Here is a 20,389-nt window from a genome sequence, read left to right as displayed (position 1 = left end):
CAATTTCTTTTAGCAGAAAAATTCCACTTAGGATATTGCTACTAAATCCAAATCTGTGAAAAGAGAATGTCTCCACCTTCTGCTAAATATGCTGACAAGTTTTGCCAAAGGGGAAATAAACAAAAAGTAAAGATAATAGATCACTGCTCATTTCGAGAGCAGACTAGATGAAAATAGAAAAGGTTTTGCTTAATCTGCCACATTCTGCCAGAACCATAACCTTGAAACTGTTATATTTTAGATAAGAAAAAATCTAGAAATAATACAAAAATGCCATTGTATTGCAGAAAAATATTAATAATCTCATCCCTTTTTCTCAATTTTTAAAGTTTTCTGAAGTGTGACTGCAGCACTTCAACAATGAAAATCAATGTTAAATAAAATTAAGTTGATTTATACCAAAACAAGATTTTTACTCATTTACCGGCCCAAATTAAATCGTGTCTCACATAAGCCATTTTTCCCTATGAGGGTACAGACTACATGACTGTCACGGTTCTCAGAAATTAAAGTACAAGATAAAAATGGGTCAAGCTACATCTCATAAATTTACTCTTTCAAGCCAAAAGTCGGTTTTAATTCACAACACCAAGAAAATCTTTAAGCACATGAATGAGAGTCATTCATCAAAGAAAAAGCTGTGAACAGCTCTGGCATCAAAAATTATGATTTCATCCTCCCCAAAACCTGTGTTCACAGTCTTAGCAAAATGAAGTTCAAGGACTCGGTCTTGGACTGACTCCCAACTAACCGCATTGTTTCCCCTCTTCAAGCCCCAAACACCAGCATATGCCTATGAAATACATCCCCTGTTCTTGCAAGGGTGAAATGTGGGGACATTCACTCAATGTAGGTAATTGTGACTTATCAGATGATTTTCCCAAAGGAATTAGCATTGTAGGATTGGAGAGAGAAAAAAAAGACAACACTTAAATCCAGACAGCAAGTCATTGTTGACGAATTTTCAAGCACAGCATGACAGAAATATTGGGAACAAGTGGCCTGATACTCCCATCCCCGCACCACACAGGCGGCGTGGGAAGGACTCCGTGCCTATGCAGTTCTTGCATCCCTACCAGATCCCTGACTAAGCCTCCTTGAGCCCTAGGTTCAACAGTAAGAAGAGAGTTAGGGCAGGGCTTGGTGGCTCATGCCTGTAATCCCTGCCCTTTAAGAGGCCAAGAAGGAAGGATCAGCTTGAGCCCTAGAGTTTAAGACCAGCCTGGACAACATAGCGAGACCCCATCTCTGCAAAAAAAAAAAAAGTTTTAAATTAGCCAGGTGTGGTAGTGCATACTTGCAGTCCCTACTACTCAGAGGCTGCACAGGGAGGATCGTCTGAGTCCAGGAGGTCGAGACTGCAGTGAGCTGACTGTGCCACTGCACTTCAGCCTGGGCGAAAGAGTGAGACCCTGTCTCAAAAAACAAAAACAGAGTTGGAAGGGAAGTTCAAGACCTCCCACCTCCCCCACCAGGCTCCATGTGAGAACCTGTCAATGATTATGGGCTAATGAAAGGCATATTTTGAAAGGTGACAAATTAAAGCAACTCATATTCATTGTAAACCAAACTGATGCAAGGCTCTACTTTTTGCCTTCCTAAATGTTACACGATTATTGGCTGGGCGCGGTGGCTCATACCTGTAATCCCAGCACTTTGGGATTACAGGATCCACCAAGGCCAATGGATCATTTGGGGTTGGGAGTTCAAGATCAGGTGTAAGACATTGTTGTTTTGGTGGAGGGTTTTCTGAGACGGAGTCTCACTCTGTCGTCCAGGCTGGAGTACAGTGGTGTGATCTCAGCTCACTGCAACCACCACCTCCCAGGTCCAAGTGATTCTCCTGCCTCAGCCTCCAAAGTAGCTGGGAATACAGGCGCGCGCCACCACATCCAGCTAATTTTCGTGTTCGAGATCAGCCTGGCCAACACAGTGAAACCCCGTCTCTATTAAAAATACAAAAATTAGCCAGGTGTGGTGGCAGGTACCTGTAATCCCAGCTACTCAGGAGGCTGAGGCACGAGAATTGCTTGAACCCCAGAGGTGGAGGTTGCAGTGAGTCAAGACTGCACCACTGCACTCCAGCCTGGGCAAGAGAGCAAGAGATTGTCTCAAAAAAAAAAAAAAAAAAGTTACACGATTAACTAATCATTTCTCTTATGTTTTTCAGATCCATTTCATAAATTACAGTTTATGTAATATTTCTACTCTAACTTTGAAATCATTTTTGGTAACTACAAAAGACAGCACAATAGAACACACATTTTATTTTTGCCACAAGCAATTTCACTTTTGGGGAACAGGCTTTTTTTTTTCCTTCTATTTATTCAGGTTTATACTTATTTTAAAACTTCGAGAAAAATAAATAGAAAATAAAAGATCAGCCATAATTCCTCTAAATAGAGAAAAACACAATTAACATGGCTTATATGTTTCCATATTTTTTCTATGAATAGTCATTCATTTACTCATTGTCTGTATCTCTTTAGCATACCTTGGACATCTTTCTACAGCAGTAAGTTCAGATGTACATACTCTTTTTAACACAAATATAGTATTCCACTGAATGGTTACACGATAATTAAACCAAATCCCCATTTGTTTCCAATGTTTCCATTAATAAGCAATGCTTTTGGAAACATCATTGAGCACCTGATAATTCCCTTAAAATAAATTCCTAAAGATAGAATTGCTGGAAAAAAGTGTACATACACTTTTTAATTGACAAACTACTTTCAGAAATACAGCAATGTATATTCTTATCACATATTATCAGGAACTAGTTATCTTTGGTGGACTGATAAATGAAAAATAACACATCATCTTTGTTTACAGTTGTTTCTTTAATTACTATTGGGGTTGAACGTCCTTTCAAATGTTTATTGGCCAAAAGAAGAAAGTATTTTTCTTCTTTTATGAGGTGTCTTTTTAAAAACTGTAAGTCCAGCCAGGCGCAGTGGCTCATGCCTGTAATCCTAGCACTTCGGGAGGCCGAGGCAGGGAGAGAGCTTGAGTCCAGGAGTTCAAGACCAGCCTGAGCAACATGGCAAAACCCTATCTCTACAAAAAATACAAAAATTAGCCGGGCATGGTGGCATGCATCTGTGGTCCCTGCTACTCAGGAGGCTGAGGTGGGAGGATCGCTTGAGCCTGGGAGGCAGAGGTTGCAGCTAGCCAAGACTGCACCACTGCACTCCAGTGTGAGCCACAGAGTAAGACCTCATCTCAACAAAAATAAAAATAAAAATAAAAATTGTGAGTCAAGTCTTTTTCATGTGTATAAGTTCTTTATTACCATTTGCCTATCATAATTTCCAAATGGTTTGTCTGATACAGAATCTTTCCGTTGTTTTATTGTTGATTTCATCCATATTTTCCCTTTATGCTATTTTTGGGGTCATCAATAAGAAGGCCATCCCCACTGCAAGCTTATAAAAATATTCACCTATAGTCTCTATGATTTTCTTTTAATTATATCTAATCACTGCTTTTCTACTTCTAGAAATCTACCATTGGAAAATAATGTCTAAACTGTGGCAAGGATATTTGCATAATGATCTTCATTGCAATATTATTTAAATCAGCGAAGAATCAAAGCAACCTAAATATTCAACAATAAAAAGCTATTAATGAAATTATGGCATATTTATTCCACGGTTGTCAGTAATTTTGTTGGTAAGACTTTTTTTTTTTTTTTTAATTTAGATAAGAGCCAGGTGCGGTGGCTCATGCCTGTAATCCCAGCACTTAGGAGGCCGAGGCAGGCTGATCACTTGAAGTCAGGAGTTCAAGACCAGCCTGGCCAACATGGTGAAACCCTGTCTCTACTAAAAATACAAAAATTAGCCAAGCCAGGTGGTGTGCACCTGTAGTCTCAGCTACTCTACTTGGGAGGCTGAGGCAAGAGAACTGCTTGAATCTGGGAGGCAGAGGATGCAGTGAGTCAAGATCGCACCACTGCACTCCGGCCCGGGCGACAGAGCGAGACTTTGTCTCTTAAAAAAAAAAAAAAAAAGTAAATACAGTCCCCCAGGCTGGAGGGCAGTGACACAATCATAGCTCACTGTAGCCTCAAACTACTGGGCTCAGGCAATCTTCCCACCTCAGCCTCCCAAGTACCTGGACTACAGGCACATGCCACCATATCTGGCTGATTTTGGGGGCTTTTTTTATTTTTTGTTTTTGTAGAGATAGGAATCTCACTATGTTGCCCAGGCTGGTCTCTAACTCCTGACCTTAAGCAATCCTCTGTCTCAGCCTCCCAAAGTGCTGGGATTACAGGCATGAGCCACCACAACCAGGGTGTAAGACACTGCTGTTTTGTGGCGGGGCGGGGGGTGGGTTTGAGACAGTCTCACTCTGTTGACCAGACTAGAGTATAGTGGCATGATCTTGGCTCACTGCAACCTCCACCCCCCAGGTTCAAGTAATTCTCCTGCCTCACCCTCCCAAGTAGCTGGGACTACAGGTGCCCACCACCACACCCAGATAATTTTTGTATTTTTAGTAGAGATGGGGTTTCACCATGTTGACCAGGCTGGTCTCAAATTCCTGACCTCAAGTGATCCACCCACCTAGCTTCCCAAAGTGCTGGGATTATAGGCATGAGCCACCATACCCAGACTGTTGTTTTAAGGGAAAATCAGAAGATACAAAATTAATTGTACATAACGATTTCATTTACGCTAATATCTGGATATTAAAAATTTAGAAGACAAATTTAAAGCTGATAATGAGAACTGTTCTCTTTATATTCACCCTTATTTCCAAATTTTATACCATTCTCATACAACATTTTTATAGTCTCACACACACATAATGCTCATTTTTTAAAAGCTCCTTTAAGGACATCAGGAGCTTAATACAGCAAGAAAACCTTGCTTGATGCTTCGGAAAGCAATAAGGTAAAAAGTTATCATGAAATGGATGCTCAAGGCCAGACGTGGTGGCTCATGCCTGTAATCCCAATACTTTGGGAGACGGAGGCAGGAAGATCACTGGGTCAGGAGTTCAAGACCAGCCTGGCCAACATGGTGAAACCCCATCTGTACTAAAAAAACAAAAATTAGCCGGGTGCAGTGGTCCACGCCTGTAGTCCCAGCTACTTGAGAGGCTGAGGCAGGAGAATCGCTTGAATCTGGGAGGCGGAGTTTGCAGTGATCCGAGATTGTGCCACTGTACTCCAGTCTGGGTGACACAGTACGACTCCGTCTCAAAAAAAAAAAAAAAAAAAAAAAAAAAAAAAAGATGCTTGAGTACTCTCTGACCCAGTATTTATTTTACTTATTTTTACCACAATTTGTTCTAGAAAATATATAGTGATAGGTAAAATACCATCAAATGACATAAATTAGAAGTAGGTGAAAAAGATAAAGAAAAAACAAGGACAGAGGGAAAAAGTAGAGTCAGGAATGAGGCTAGCAAAACACACTCACAATGAAACACTGCACACCAGCTAAAATTGGGCAAGAGACATTACTTGGAATTTCTGGAGAGAAATACATTTATAGGACTCACAGTATTCATAAAACAGGCAGACCAGTAAAACTCCAAAGATAAGTTTGTAGTAAATTTTTCCTCCGTGAAATTCAGGATCTAACTTAGGAAAATTTAAAAATATACATTTATCTCTATTTTTGAATACCCATAGTAAACAAAACAATTTTTTTAAAAAGAACGAAAAGCAGGCTGGGCGCAGTGGCTCACGCCTGTAATCCCAGCACTTTGGGAGGCTGAGGTGGGCGGATCACGAGGTCAAGAGATCGAGACCATTCTGACTAACACAGTGAAACCTCGTGACTACTAAAAGTATAAAAAATTAGCCGGGCGTAGTGGTGGGCGCCTGTAGTCCCAGCTACTCGGGAGGCTGAGGCAGGAGAATGGCATGAACCCGGGAAGCGGAGCTTGCAGTGAGCCGAGATCTCACCACTGCACTCCAGCCTGGGCAAGAGTGCAAGACTCCGTCTCAAAAAAAACAAAAAAAAAGAACAAAAAGCATACGCACACAATTCCATAATCAGAGACAACCACTGCATCATTTTGTTCTATGTCTTTCCACATCGTGTGTCCACAATGCAGAATGTCCAAAGATCACAAGGTCATGGACAAACACGTCCAGTCAGGTCTAAGAACAGGTGACCAAGCACAAGAGTCATAGTCCAGAAGACTCATTTTTGCTAACCTGGAAGTGTAACACCATCACTCCACGTGAATACGTCCCTGGTCAGCTCCAGACATCCCTGGCATTTTTTTTTTTTTCCTTTGGAAGTTCAACATTTTAGAAGACCCAGCACAGAATCACAGTCTAATTGGTCACCCAGCAGGGCACCCCATCTATTGGGCCTCACTCACCCTATCACATAAGGTCTCCCGTTATGCCCCAAGAGCTGACGTGCTCAACAACTGTGGCCCAGGGTCTTTCTGAAGAACGTCCATTTGATCCAAAATTTACAACTGACTCACTCCAGAGAGACGTGGTCTTTATCAGAAGTGCCATCTGCCCAGGCCACAGCTGGGTCTTAAGAACTGTAGGTTGGCCGGGCGCGGTGGCTCACGCCTGTAATCCCAGCACTTTGGGAGGCTGAGGCGGGCAGATCACGAGATCAGGAGATCGAGACCATCCTGGCTAACACAGTGAAACCCCGTCTCTACTAAAAAAATACAAAAATTAGCCGGGCGTGGTGGCGGGCGCCTGTAGTCCCAGCTGCTCAGGAGGTTGAGGCAGGAGAATGGTGTGAATGTCGGGGGCAGAGCTTGCAGTGAGCCCAGATCACGCCACTGCACTCCAGCCTGGGTGACAGAGCGAGACTCCGTCTCAAAAAAAAAAAAAAAAAAAAAAGGAATTCTAGGCAACCCCCATCTCCCAACAAAGGGATCTCTTCCCTTATCAAACAAAAACCAGCTAGTCCCATTCTGCCTCAAAACCCCACTGCCCTGAGAATGACAATTATAGAGGCTTCCAGCTCTTCATCCTCACGCTCCTCTGCCTTCCTTTCTTTCGACATGGACTTCCACTTATCTCATTCCTCTCAGATCTTTCTGCCAAGCTCTCTGGAAGACCCATGCCATAGTTAATAAAGTCCTGTCGTTCTTCTGCCCATTCAAATTCTGAAACCTGGCTCTCCCTGAGAATGGGGCCTCCCTGCCATTGGTCCCGCTGTGAGCTGCTCGCATTCCACATGCCTCACCCAGCCCACAAGGCCAGGAGCTGCTGCTAACATGCTCCTCGTTCCACACAGCCCCGGACCACCATTCCTCCCCCACCCTGTGAAAACCCTTCTGATGTTCGTGCCATCCAGTGACACACTTCCTCTATCTCTCCACACAGCTGTCATCCACTGACAGCTCTGCCATTTCTCCTGATGCCCTGAAGATTCAAGCAACTGGCTCTCAGGCTTCCTTTCCAAGTCCTTCCACAACCTAGGTGCCCTCGAGATCCAGGTGGCTCACACACACAACACCAGCCTCTAAGCAAGCAATGTCTCCTTCCATTCCACAGCCTCTCCCCAGACTGTCACCAGGCAGAAGCCCACACATCTCCCTCTAAACGGCATCCCTTATATTTCATGCTCTTCCACTTCCCAAAATCCCTGGTTTCTCAGCCTCTTGGGACCTAAAGTTCCTAGACATTCCATCCATTCATGTCTTTACTTCCTTCCTTATTCACTCAGCATCTGTTCCATGGCCCAGAACTTCAATCACTCACTTACAGCAATATCTAAACGTTCCCTCTGCACTGCCCATTCACTTGCTCTACCAGACCTGGGCATGTGGGCACACTGCTGGAGGAGAAACAAAATCAAGCAAACACACGGACAGACACGATACATTCTACAACGAGACCCTCCAACATTGCCAGGCACTCTTTTCATACTCCCTTAAGTCAGCTCACTCCCACATTGTCCGAATCATTTATTAAAAAGCCCATAAAAGTGTTGAAAATTTCTAATCCCCAATTCAAACCACCCCCACCTTTAGAAGACTTCATCATCTATTCAGAGAGAAAACTGCAGATATAAGCAAATAACCCCTTAACTTCCTGCCACAAAACAAACTTCCCTTCCTTCTCCACAAACAATGGAAAAAGTACACCGCCCCTTCAGTGGCAACTCTAGCTTCCTCCGCCTTCCTGGGAGCCTCCATCCTACTCTCCAATCTTCAACCTAATGCCTTCTTCTCTACCAATACTGGGCAACTGGCACTTAAACAAGTCTCTTTCATCCTTAAAAACAGCAGCAGCCCCCACCAAAAAAAAAAAAAAAAAAAAAAAAGAAGCTTCCCTCTCCCTCAAACCCACACCCATTTCTGACCACTGCTCTCTATGCTCACTTTCATTGCCTAAATCCTAACACTCTTGTCTTCTCTCTCACCCCTCACTCACTCTAACCCACTTGGGTTCTGCATCACTACACCAATGAAACTGCTCACACCACAGTCAGCAATAACTGTGTCATTAAACTAACATCCACTTTGCATTGTACATAATTCAGCCTCTAAGCAGCATTTAGACTCTGTTGACCACTGAGACATTTAGAAAGAGGAACTAGTTGGGGTGTTATGGCTTTTTTTTAATACTCCACTGGTAATGAGGCTAAACACAAGAAAACAATAACCCCTGAAGGGAGTTGAAGGATTGCCTCTGTTTCCTCACCCTCAAGTCTATTTCTGTATTGTCAGTTTCAACCACATAGGCCACGCTACTGGACCACAGTATTGGTTATCAGGGCCATCCCTCTCTTGAAAATCATGTCTTTTGGGCTGGGCGCGGTGGCTCACATCTGTAATCCCAGCACTTTGGGAGATTGAGGCAGAGAGATCACCTGAGGTCAGGAGTCCTGTCCAAAATGGTGAAACGCCATCTCTACTAAAAATACAAAAATTAGCCAGGCATGGTGCTGTAATCCCAGCTACCCAGGATGCTGAAGCAGGAGAATCACTTGAACCCGGGAGGCAGAGGCTGCCGTGAGCTGAGGTCATACCACTGCACACCAGCCTGGGCAACAGAGCAAGACTGTCTAAAAAAAAAAAAAAGAAAGAAAGAAAATCATGTCTTTTGGGCAAGATTATTAATATTTATTATCTCTAGAATCAGAGAGACCTGGACTCAAGTTCTAGCTCCACCACCCATGAGTTGCATGTCTTTGAGCAATTTTCTTAACATCTGTCTCTCAATTTTCTCATTTGTAAGATAACAGTATTTATATCTACTTCACTAAGTGTGAAGATTAACTGATAATATATGTAAAGCATTTAGCACAAAATAAATGAGGGCGCATCCATACAATGGAACACTATTGCACTCTTATAAACAATAGAATAAAAGCATGCTTACTGGCATTTCCAACATAGAAAGATGTTCACAATGTATTAAGTGAATTGGCAGTATACAAAACACTCAATTTTTGTAACTGGATGAAGAAAAGTAGTACAGAAAGTCACCAACGATTATTTATTGCTGGTGAGCTTATAGGCATTCTTTTATTGTTTTAGGTTACTTGCACTTTTTTTTTTTTTCTATAATGAACATACATTACTTCTTTAACATAAAAATAAAAGTTTCAACTGCAAAAAAGTACAGTGCATGGTAAGTGTCCAATAACTAGCTGCTGTTATGATGTTACTTTCTTGGAGTCTGCAGAAAAAAAAGAGCCAGAAGCTGCCTGCCCTAAGAAGGCCTAAACTGGCTCTCTACCACTGGGGAGACAAAATACTGGTACCTTAGATTTGGGTGGATAATCCTTTGCCTACATTGGCTGTCAGCCCTCACTCATTTTAGCTCAGGCGAAAAGAGCTCTGTACTTTGTCCAGTCCTGGTCATCAGGAATCTGAATTAGGACTAGAGCATCAAAGCCTTAAGGTAATAAAGCAAAGCATTTGAACAACCTTGTCCTCTGACCATTAACTTTGTTTGAGGACCTCAGAAGTGGAAGGCCCAGGACAGGGTCACGTGTTGGGATCCCATGTTCCTCCTGTTTGTCCTCTTTCTCTCATTCTCACACACCCCTATGATATCCTTCAATACAACTTCAGAAAGAAGCCTCTGAATGCACCACCAAAATATAAACCCGGCGTCACTATTAGAAACAGGAAAAGAAGACAACTCTCGTTTGAGATCAGAAGTGAAAGAAATGATAAAAAGTAAAACTCAGTTCTGCAACAAGATTATCGAGGTGCTGGCATCACAGCCAAGTGAAAATGTGCTGCTAGAACTTGGAAAACGTTACTCTAAGGCATTTAATGACTTACAGGAAATCAAGCCCAGGAGAAGGGACAGAAATAAGAACAGACAGGGAAAAAGATAGGGAAGGAAAGAGAAGAAGCACAGGAAAGACTGGTGAGTTGCAGCTGCGCGTTGGCCTCTGAATCAGTTAACGGCAGTCCTGCAGTATTTGCATTCTGGGGCAGAAGAACCAAGAAGCCAAGGGAAAATGTCACAGTGGGCAAGCACTGCTGTGCCAGCAAGGCGGTCACTTTGTCATTTGGCTGTTTACAGTACCAACTCAAAAAAAAACAGGCTTACCTTTCACTGACTACAGGGTAAAAAATAAGGCCACCCTAGAAAAAAATAAACAAATGGATATAATTCCTGGAAATATGTATATTAACCTAGGTCCTCTGAGGAAGTAACATATGTAAGCATCTAGCCCAATGTCTGGGCTAGGCGCCCAGTGGTTTAGTGGGGTAAGACTGTGCGTGTGCACACGTACATAGACAAATCTTTACATGCAAACCTGGTGCAGAAAACAGGGTAGCAGCCCGACACAGTGGCTCACGCTTGTAATCCCAGCACTTTGGGAGGCCCAGGCAGGCAGATCACCTGACAGCAGGAGTTTAAGACCAGGCTGGCCAACATAGTAAAACCTCATCTCTACTAAAAACACAAAAATTAGCCAGGCATGGTGGCACACACCTGTAGTCCCAGCTACTCGGGAGGCTGAGGCAGGAGAATCCACTTCAACCCAGAGGGCGGAGGTTGCAGCGAGCTGAGATCGTGCCACTGTACTCTAGCCCGGACGACAGAGGCAGACTCTGTCTCAAAAAAAAAAAAAGAAAAAGAAAAGAAAAAACAGAGTAGTAACATCAAAAAACTGGAGAAGGCTTAAATGTCCATCGAGAAAAGACATTATATAATTATTGCATAAATAATTAGGCAGAGATTGAAAGAGTAAGCTAGACATGGTCATATAGAACACAGAAAGGTCTTCAAAAACACTATAAAATGGAAGGGAACGTTGGAAAGCAATATTACACCAAAATCTGAATTATATTCATTCTAACTATACATGTGTGTGAATGCAAATGCAAAGAAAAACCACTAGAAGGACACACAGCAAATTTTAGCCAAGCTAAGTAAGAAGGGCTGAGGGAGGGTCCCTGCTTCCACTCTGTATATGGCCTTCAGCATTGCTTCTTTTATTTTTTCACAAATATAAAATTTTCATCCAATAAGAGATGAAGAAACACAACTTGAGTATTTTATTCCCTGCTTGTCTTCCCAAAGAATAAAAGGTACAGAACTTACAAAACTTTCAAAAATAATTTTTTTCTACAATGAAATAGAAAAAAGACACAGTAAAAGACGAGACATGCTCATCAGAGCTCCTCTTAATGCCATCCATAAAGACACCATCTATTAAAAGTTCCAAAAATATCTGTAAATCACTCTTTGTTATGTGACTTGTTGGGGGGTGGGGTACCAAGAAATAGGATAGCTTCCTGACTAAACACTTTTTTTTTTTTTTTTTTGAGATGGTGTTTCACTCTTGTTGCCGAGGCTGGAGTGCAATGGCACAATCTCGGCTCACCACAACCTCCGCCTCCCAGGTTCAAGCAATTCTTCTGCCTCAGCCTCCGGAGTAGCTAGGATTACAGGCATGCACCACCAAGCCCGGCTAATTTTGTATTTTTTTTTTAGTAGAGATGGGGTTTCTCCATGTTGTTCAGGCTGACCTCAGGTGATCCATCCGCCTCGGCCTCCCAAAGTGCTGGGATTATAGGCGTGAGCCACTGCGCCTGGCCTACTAAACACTTTTTATCCCCAAACATAAAGTGATAATATGAATTCTCTCCCTAGTAATGTCAATATTGTCATTCTTCCTCTAAATATGTGGCTTTCAACTGGTGGGTGGGGTGGGGTGGCAATCTTGTCCCCCAGGGAACATTTGGCAATGTCTGGAGACATTTTTGGTTGTCAAAACTGGGGACCAAGAGAAGGACACTCCTGCCATCTCAAGGATAGAGGACAGGGCTGCTGATAAACACTCTACAGGACAGCCCCCACAGCAAAGAACTCTTCAGTCCAAAGGGTTAATACTGCCAAGATTGGGAAACCTTGTTCCAAGACTAAAACTTTAATACTATTTTAAATATTCAAAAAATAATTTTCATAAGTAACAAATGATACATTAAAATTATTCTTTTATAAGTGGAATTATGTAAAGAGTATGGTTTTAAAAAATTAAAATATAGGCTGTACAGTCCTACAAATTCAAATTAGAATCCTGGTTACCAACTTTGTAACTTTGAGCAAGTTATTTGAACTTTCTACCTCCATTTCCTCAACTGAAAAACTGTAACTAAAGGATATAAGTTTTAAGACTGTTATGATCTTGGCTGGGCGTGGTGGCTCACGCCTGTAATCCCAGCACTTTGGGAGGCCGAGGTGGGTGGATCAACTGAGGTCAGGAGTTCGAGACCAGCCTGGCCAATAAGGTGAAACTCCGTCACTACTAAAAGTACAAAAAGTAGCTGGGCATAGTGGCACACGCCTATAATCCCAGCTACTCAGGAGGCTGAGGCAAGAGAATTGCTTGAACCCCGGAGATGGAAGTTGCAGTGAGCTGAGATCACACCACTGCACTCTGGCCTGGGCAACAGAGCAAGACTCTGTCTCAACAAAAAACAGAAAAAAAAAACCCACAAAAAAACTGTTATGATCTTAAGTTAATCAATCAATTAAATCTCAACACCTGCCCATTACCTATTTGATACATACCAGAAAGACAGTAAGTATTAGTTCCTGTCTTCCCATTATTCCTCCTCCTGCTACCATCTATCCCACCTAGGCCAAATTTTATTCATGGTCTCATCACAGTGATTTAGGTTGATACAATGATTCATAAATTTCAGAAGTAATATGATATTAATATGTTAAATAGTATCATGGTAAAAAATAAGTGCAAGTATAGGGATTAAATGTTTATTTGAAAAATCTTAGTCATAATTTCTTCCTCATTCTAAGATTTAAAAAACTATTATATATAATCCTTTCATCTGAATTACACCTATTCTCTCAAAAAGCCACACCCACAAGTGTGATCAAGGTGAACAGAGTTGTACAATGAGAGGGAGAGCAAAGGCAAAATTCACTGAGGTAGACCCCAATTCCCTGAGACCACTCAACACAGGCATTCTGTAACACAGGGACCTACTTTGGTGGTGATCCTATAGGTGATGTAGGTCTCCATCGTACACACATGCTTCTTGGGATCATCGACTATAACGAAGAGATCTCTAGTCTCACCATCAATGTCATCATCAAGCTGAAGTCTGTTGAGAAGGGAAGATGAAGAGGCGGGACTTGAAGTACCTGCTGGAGTACCACCGTTGGGCAAAATGAGATCCTAAAAGAAGAAAAGAGTACTTTAAAATTAAATGAAAACACACACAGGAGAATATCAGCAAAAGCAGCTGGTTTAGCCAAACCGATAAACACTTCTAAAATCCAAAAATAACTTTTGAAACACCTGAGCCTCTCCTTACTCAGTGGTTTCTTGAGTGAACGAATCTTTTACGACCAAGAGAAACAAACTATGGTAGTGCTTTGAATCAATTTCATGCCAATTCATCTTTTAGGAGGTGCTGGAGAAACCAACATGAGCAAGTAGTTCAAGGGCAGAGAACATAATAGCCCCACCATCATCAAACCTCAACCTTCAAACTAAACAAGATAACTAACTAGGCCTTGTCAGTTTCACAGCCATTTTTTTTTAATATTGTAGGGACATAATTTATTAATTGGCTTCCTCCTAAGACCTAAAGAGTGAGGTCTGTAATTTTAAAAAAGGAAAGATCCCTATGAGTATACTCTGTTTCTCCCCCTTTCTCAAGACCACCACGTGGGCCCAGGTAAACATTAAGAAACCCGGCTGGGCGCAGTGCCTCACACCTGTAATTCCAGCACTTTGGGAAGGCCGAGGCAGGTGGATCACTTGAGGTCAGGGTTCAAGACCAGCCTGGCCAACATGGTGAAATCCTGTCTCTACTAAAAAAAAAAAAAAATACAAACCCCATCTCTACTAAAAATACAAAAAATTAGCCAGGCATGGTGGCGGGCACCTGTAGTCCCAGCTACTCGGGAGGCTGAGGTAGGAGAATGGCATGAACCAGGGAGGTGGAGCTTGCAGTGAGCCGAGATCGCACCACCGCACTCCAGTCTGGATGACAGAGCAAGACTCCGTCTCAAAAAAAATAAAAATAAAAAAATACAAATATTAGCTAGGCATGGTGGCGTGAGCCTGTAATCCCAGCTACTCGGGGGGCTGAAGCAGGAGAATTGCTAGAACCTGGGAGGCAGAGGTTGCAGTGAGCCGGGATCATGCCACCGCACTCCAGCCTGGGCAACAGAGCAAGACTCCATCTCAAAAAAAAAAGAAAGGAGAGAGCAAGCACCTATAGATGTAAAGAAACTTAAGAGATCAACCAATTCCATTAAAACAAGATACAAAAAGATAAAGATTTTGAGATATTTAGGGAAATCTGAATATCGATATTAAGGAATCACTGGGTATGTTAATGGAAGTATGATTTTACAAAATCTTCATCTTTTAAAATTATATACTAAAATATTTATGAATAAAATGAAATAGCATTTGCTTCAAAATAATTAAGGATGAGTAGGTGGGGATATAAATGATACAAGATGCCCAAGTTGATCACTGTTGAAGCTGGTACTTGCAAGTTCATTATACAATTCTCCTCCCTTTTCTATATGCTTAAAATTTTCCACAATGTTTTTAAAAGAGAGTAGTGGGTAGGAGGGTGGTCAGTGGGGCAAATGCCAGGAAAGGAAGGGAAGGATAGGTTTTTAAAATTACAGACCTCACTCTTTAGGTCTTAGGAGGAAGCCAATTAATAAATTATGTCCCTACAATATTAAAAAAAAATGGCTGTGAAACTGACAAGGCCTAGTTAGTTATCTTGTTTAGTTTGAAGGTTTGGTAACAGAACAGAGCCCTGCCTAGCAGCAGATGTCAAGGCCTCTGAATGTCACCCTGGAATAACTGGGAGACAGAGACTAAAGAATATGGCAAGAAAGTGACATGACATCTTGGGAAGAGCCTTGGTGACCTGTGGGCCATCAGATCACAGGCTGAGGAGCAGAGGGTGCTTTCCTCATATTCTCTCCTAGCCACCACGTAAGAGAATGAGTTATGACCCAGCCACCACGTAAGAGAACGTACAGGAAATTAGAGGTTAACCTAGCAGTCACATCCATGAGCTCTACCTGATGATGGGACATCTGGGAAGAGCAATGGGACACGGCAGAGGGAAGAAGCATGGCCTGGAGTCAAGGGCGATGTCACCCAACTTGGGGGGTAATGGAAAGTACACAGAAAAGGCACCTTCAACTCCCATTTCCACTGACCACAGACCATTTAATCATATACTTATGTAATATCAAAAAAACTGTAATTACTAAAAGGGTACCATTTTCACAGAAGGTACTCATGGCAATAGACCTACCCCCTCCACTTCTCTACTGCTATGCTTCTGACTACAGGGCAGATGGACAAGCTCATCAGCTGGGACGTCACACCTTCAGCAGCCCCTCTCAGTGTGGACATGACTGCAGAGCCCAACTACAGCAGCAGCCACTGATGGGACTGCTTTTGCAATGTACTGGTACTACAGGACACACGGTGTCCACACCCCAGTGTCTGGGGATTTGTACGGGGACAACGTCTTCTCTGGAACTCCAGGATAAACATCATGTCTTGGTCATTTCAGTTAACATTTAAACACTGACCTCAGGCAGGATGCCACGCTAGGCCTCACAGGGGCCCTCCTTTACATTTTATCAACACTAGCACACCAGGCCTCAGAACAGCTCTGTCAGTGGACAGACACTGCACAAAAGAAAAGAATTCATGGCCGGGTGCAGTGGCTCATGCCTGTAATCCCAGCACTTTGGGAGGCCGAGGTTGGGAGATAGAGACCATCCTGGCTAACTCGGTGAAACCCCATCTCTACTAAAAACACAAAAAATTAGCCGGGCGAGGTGGCGGGCGCCTGTAGTCCCAGCTACTCGGGAGGCTGAGGCAGGAGAATGGTGTGAACCCAGGAGGTGGAGCTTGCAGTGAACCAAGATTGCGCCACTGCACTCCAGCCTGGGCGACAGAGCAAGACTCTGTCTCAAAAAAAGAAAAAAAAAAAAAAGGAAAAGAAAAGAATTCACAATCTTAAGGCAGAGATGCCAAAATCAGCTCAGACAGTGGTTTCCCACAATCCGGCCTGGCCTGATCTCAGCAGCCTCCTTTCTTACCACCACCTTCCACATCCAAGGGACCAGTTCCTAGGAATCACCCAGCGGTTGCATGCCCCTTATCTTTGCTGGAAAAGTCCCCCATCTGTTGTACATAGCATCTCCAAATATCTTCCAGAAATCTGCTTGAATCCCCTCTCCTTTAACACTTTCCTTGACCCACTCCCTGGTAGAATTACTCACATCCTTCTCAATACTTTGACGACATCTCCACTGAAGCATTTTGTAGTTTTAATCATTTATTTATATATCAGACTTATCCACAAACACTGTGAGTCCCCAGTGACTGCAACTGTGCCTTGCTCATCATGTGTGTGCGTGCGTGTGTGTGTGTGACTGTATTGTCAGGGTGTGTGTGATTATCTGTCTCCCCAGGTTGGGTAGTGACTTCAAGCCAACTCCCCTCACATTTGCCCTGGGAACCTCAGCCAATAACCTTCCAGGAACAGCCCACATAAAGATCTGAAATGTCTTGGCCAGACAGTACGAAGTTAGTTCTCGAACCAGTTGTTGGGGGTGAGGGAGGGGAGAGTCAATCAATCAGATCTTGTCACATACTCCAGATTCTTCCCTCCTAGGACTAGGCAACCATGGAAAACCCCCCCAGTCCTCATCCCAGCGTGTTCCTTGGAATGTTACTTGAGACATGAGAATAGCAGACAGGCTACCGGGGTCTGTTATCTCCTAAGCAGTGACACTGCCACCTTAGATGGAGATGGCACAGCCATACACAGTGCTTACTTCACCACACCCCATGACAGCCTCGTGAGGTTAGCAATACAGGTATCATCTCTGTTGACATGGAAGCAGACTCAAAAAAGTTAAGTAACTCGCCCAGATGTACAGACACTAGCATGTGCTGTGCCAAAGATTGAACCCAGGTGTCTGGTTCTTAGGCCAGGGTTTCTTCCCATGCTGAATCTCTCTTGTGTGTCTTTTTCCATCCCTAAGCTGTCTCTCATGTCTATTCTCTGGCCATAAATCCTTTAAGTAAATATGAAGCTTCTAGGGTTTTTGTTGTTGTTATTTCAAGGCAGAGTCTTGTTCTGTCGCCCAGGCTAGAGTACAGTGGTGCGATCTTGGCTCAGCGCAACCTCTGCTTTCTGGGTTCAAGCAATTCTCCTGCCTCAGACTCCCAAGTAGCTGGGACTACAGGCGCATACCACCACACCCGGCTAATTTTTGTATTTTTAGTAGAAACAGGGTTTCACCATATTGGCCAGGCTGGTCTTGAACTTCTGACCTCGTGATACACCTGTGTCGGCCTTCCAAAGAGCTGGGATTACAGGCGTGAGCCACCGTGCTGGACCGAAGCTTCTGTTTTTAAAGCCAGTCAGGGAAAGTTAACTTTTTTTCCTTAGGGTCTTAATACAAGTTTATCCCAAAACGACTCCCTTCAAGATAGGGTCCCCATGAGCAATGAATGTGGAGGGAAAGCATGTGCATCTCACGAGGCATGGGCAGAGGGTGAGGCGAACTGAATGACACAGGCTGCTTCTCCATCAGCATCCTCCCGCAGTGCGGTTTGCGACACAGAGATTTGAGCTCAAGAGCAGGTATCGGGTGGTGGCAGCACCTTTACGACCAACTTTTATCACCATTATGACCAACAGTTCCCTCCAGGAGAGGGAATTCCTTGGCTCAACACAAAAGCCTCCTGCTTTGTTTTTGCCACCCCACAGTCTGTTCTCCATGCTGCAGCCAGAGTTCTCCTTTAAAAATTTAAATCAGGCCAAGCGCGGTGGCTCATGCCTGTTATCCCAGCACTTTGGGGGAATGAGGCAGTGGGAGGATCGCTTGAGCCCAGGAGTTCGAGACCAGCCTAGGAAACATGAAGACACCCTGTCTCTACAAAAATTTTAAAAATTAGTCAGGCATGGTGGCATTCACTGGTGGTCCCGGATACTCGGGAGGCTGAGGCGGAAGGATCTCTTGAGCCCGGAAGACCGAGGCTGCAATAAGCTGTGACCGTGCCACTATACTCCTGCTTGGGCAACACAACAAGACCCTGTCTCTAAAAAAAATAATAATCATAAATCAAAACACATCACTCCCCTACTCAAAAGTCCCAAAGATATCCCCTGACATTCAGAAGAAAATCGAAACTCCCTCCCATAACCTGCAAGAGCCAAAATGACCTGGCCCTTACCCTGTTCTCTGACCTCACCACCAACCCTCTCCCCAGCTCTAGAAACAACGGTCTTCCGTAACTGGCCCACGCACCGTGCCGGCTCATTCTGACATCAGGACCTTTGCACTTGCTGCTCCCTCTACCTGGAGCACTCTTCTCCCTCCAGATCCCCCCTATGGCTGGCCTCTCTCCTCAGACAGGTTTCTCCTCAAATGACACCTACTCAGAGACGCCCCCTCAGCTAATAAAATCTAAAATAACTCTGCATCCCTCCATCCCTCTCTAGCCCCTTCTCTGGCTTTATTTTCTTTACAGGACTTATCACTGTTTGAAAATACATTATATATTTATTGACTGTCTGATTCCCCACTAGTCTACAAATTCCCTAAGAGGAGAGACCATGCTACTCCAGCCCATGGTAGGTTCTCAGTAAGTATTTCATGAATGAATGAATCTTAGAAATGACCAAATTCAATCCCTTGCCTATCAAAAGTACTCAATAAATGTCTGTGGAATGACAAGCAACTGAGGCTAACCTGAGCCAGACTGCCCAGTTCTGAATCCCAGTACCACTAATTAGTAGCAGTGCAACTTAAGCAAGCTTCTTAATCTCTCTAAGCCCCCATGTCCTCATTTATAAAATGGGTGTAGTGAGATTGAGTTAGTTAGTATCTGAAAGCAGTTGGAATAGTGTCTGGTACATGGCGGGTGCTATATCACTATTCACTCACTCACACACACACACACACACACGCACTTCTAAGTATTCTTGCATCCTTTTATAAACTATGAGGCTGGGTTCACAGCAGACACACAATAAATGCTGCTGCAAATTTAAAATTGCATTGAGACCCACAGTTGGGGCCTCAAATATATTTTCTTAATGATTTTATTATAACAAAGGATATCCAGAATAGCCTTTGTGAAGAGTTACAACTACATAGTTGATTAATAATGAAAACTCCCCACTGTAGCAAAATACCAATTTTTACTATGTAGGTTTCCATTATAAGAGCATTTCTGGCTGGGCGCGGTGGCTCAAGCCTGTAATCCCAGCACTTTGGGAGGCCGAGACGGGCGGATCACGAGGTCAGGAGATTGAGACCATTCTGGCTAACACGGTGAAACCCCGTCTCTACTAAAAATACAAAAAAAAACTAGCCGGGCGAGGTGGCGGGCGCCTGTAGTCCCAGCTACTCGGGAGGCTGAGGCAGGAGAATGGCGTAAACCCAGGAGGCGGAGCTTGCAGTGAGCTGAGATCCGGCCACTGCACTCCAGCATGGGCGACAGAGCGAGACTCCGTCTCAAACAAACAAACAAACAAACAAACAAAGAGCACTTCTTCCTCCTTCCCCGTTTTACTTTACCCTAGGAAGACAGATGCAGAGTGAGGTTGCCTTACAAACTCCTCTGTTTCAAAGAATTTCAATTTTAAGACACACCATTATGGTCAACCCGCCACAAGACAGAATATTAAATTAACATAAATCACTAGCAAAATTTTATATTACATTGAACATATGATTTATGAAAAGAGAGTGGTATATACTAGGAGCCAATATAGTTTTAATAAAAACAAGTCATGCTAAAACAATCTAATTTCTCTTTTTTATTCTATTGGAGGAATGTGGGCAAGTGAATGATCTAGTCTCAGAGGAGCTTGACAAAGCCTGTCAAGGTGTCTTTACATTAAGGATAAAATGATGGCTCTTCTG

The 20,389-nt window shown here is 43.3% G+C and overlaps 1 protein-coding gene across 1 annotated transcript in view; it reads right to left on the bottom strand.

The window, feature by feature from the left end:
* Positions 1-20,389, bottom strand: part of LOC105481086 (sorting nexin family member 30) — a 124,691-nt gene that overhangs the window by 60,349 nt on the left and 43,953 nt on the right. The window contains exon 2 of the mRNA XM_011740381.3: positions 13,431-13,622. Within this exon, the coding sequence (XP_011738683.1) occupies positions 13,431-13,622 (192 nt within the window). The remainder of the gene's footprint in view (positions 1-13,430; positions 13,623-20,389) is intronic.

This window comes from Macaca nemestrina, chromosome 14, assembly GCF_043159975.1.
Source record: "Macaca nemestrina isolate mMacNem1 chromosome 14, mMacNem.hap1, whole genome shotgun sequence".
In the NCBI taxonomy this organism is placed as follows: Eukaryota; Metazoa; Chordata; class Mammalia; order Primates; family Cercopithecidae; genus Macaca; species Macaca nemestrina.
Note: the sequence above shows the minus strand (reverse complement) of the source record. Positions and strands in the feature narration are given on the sequence as shown.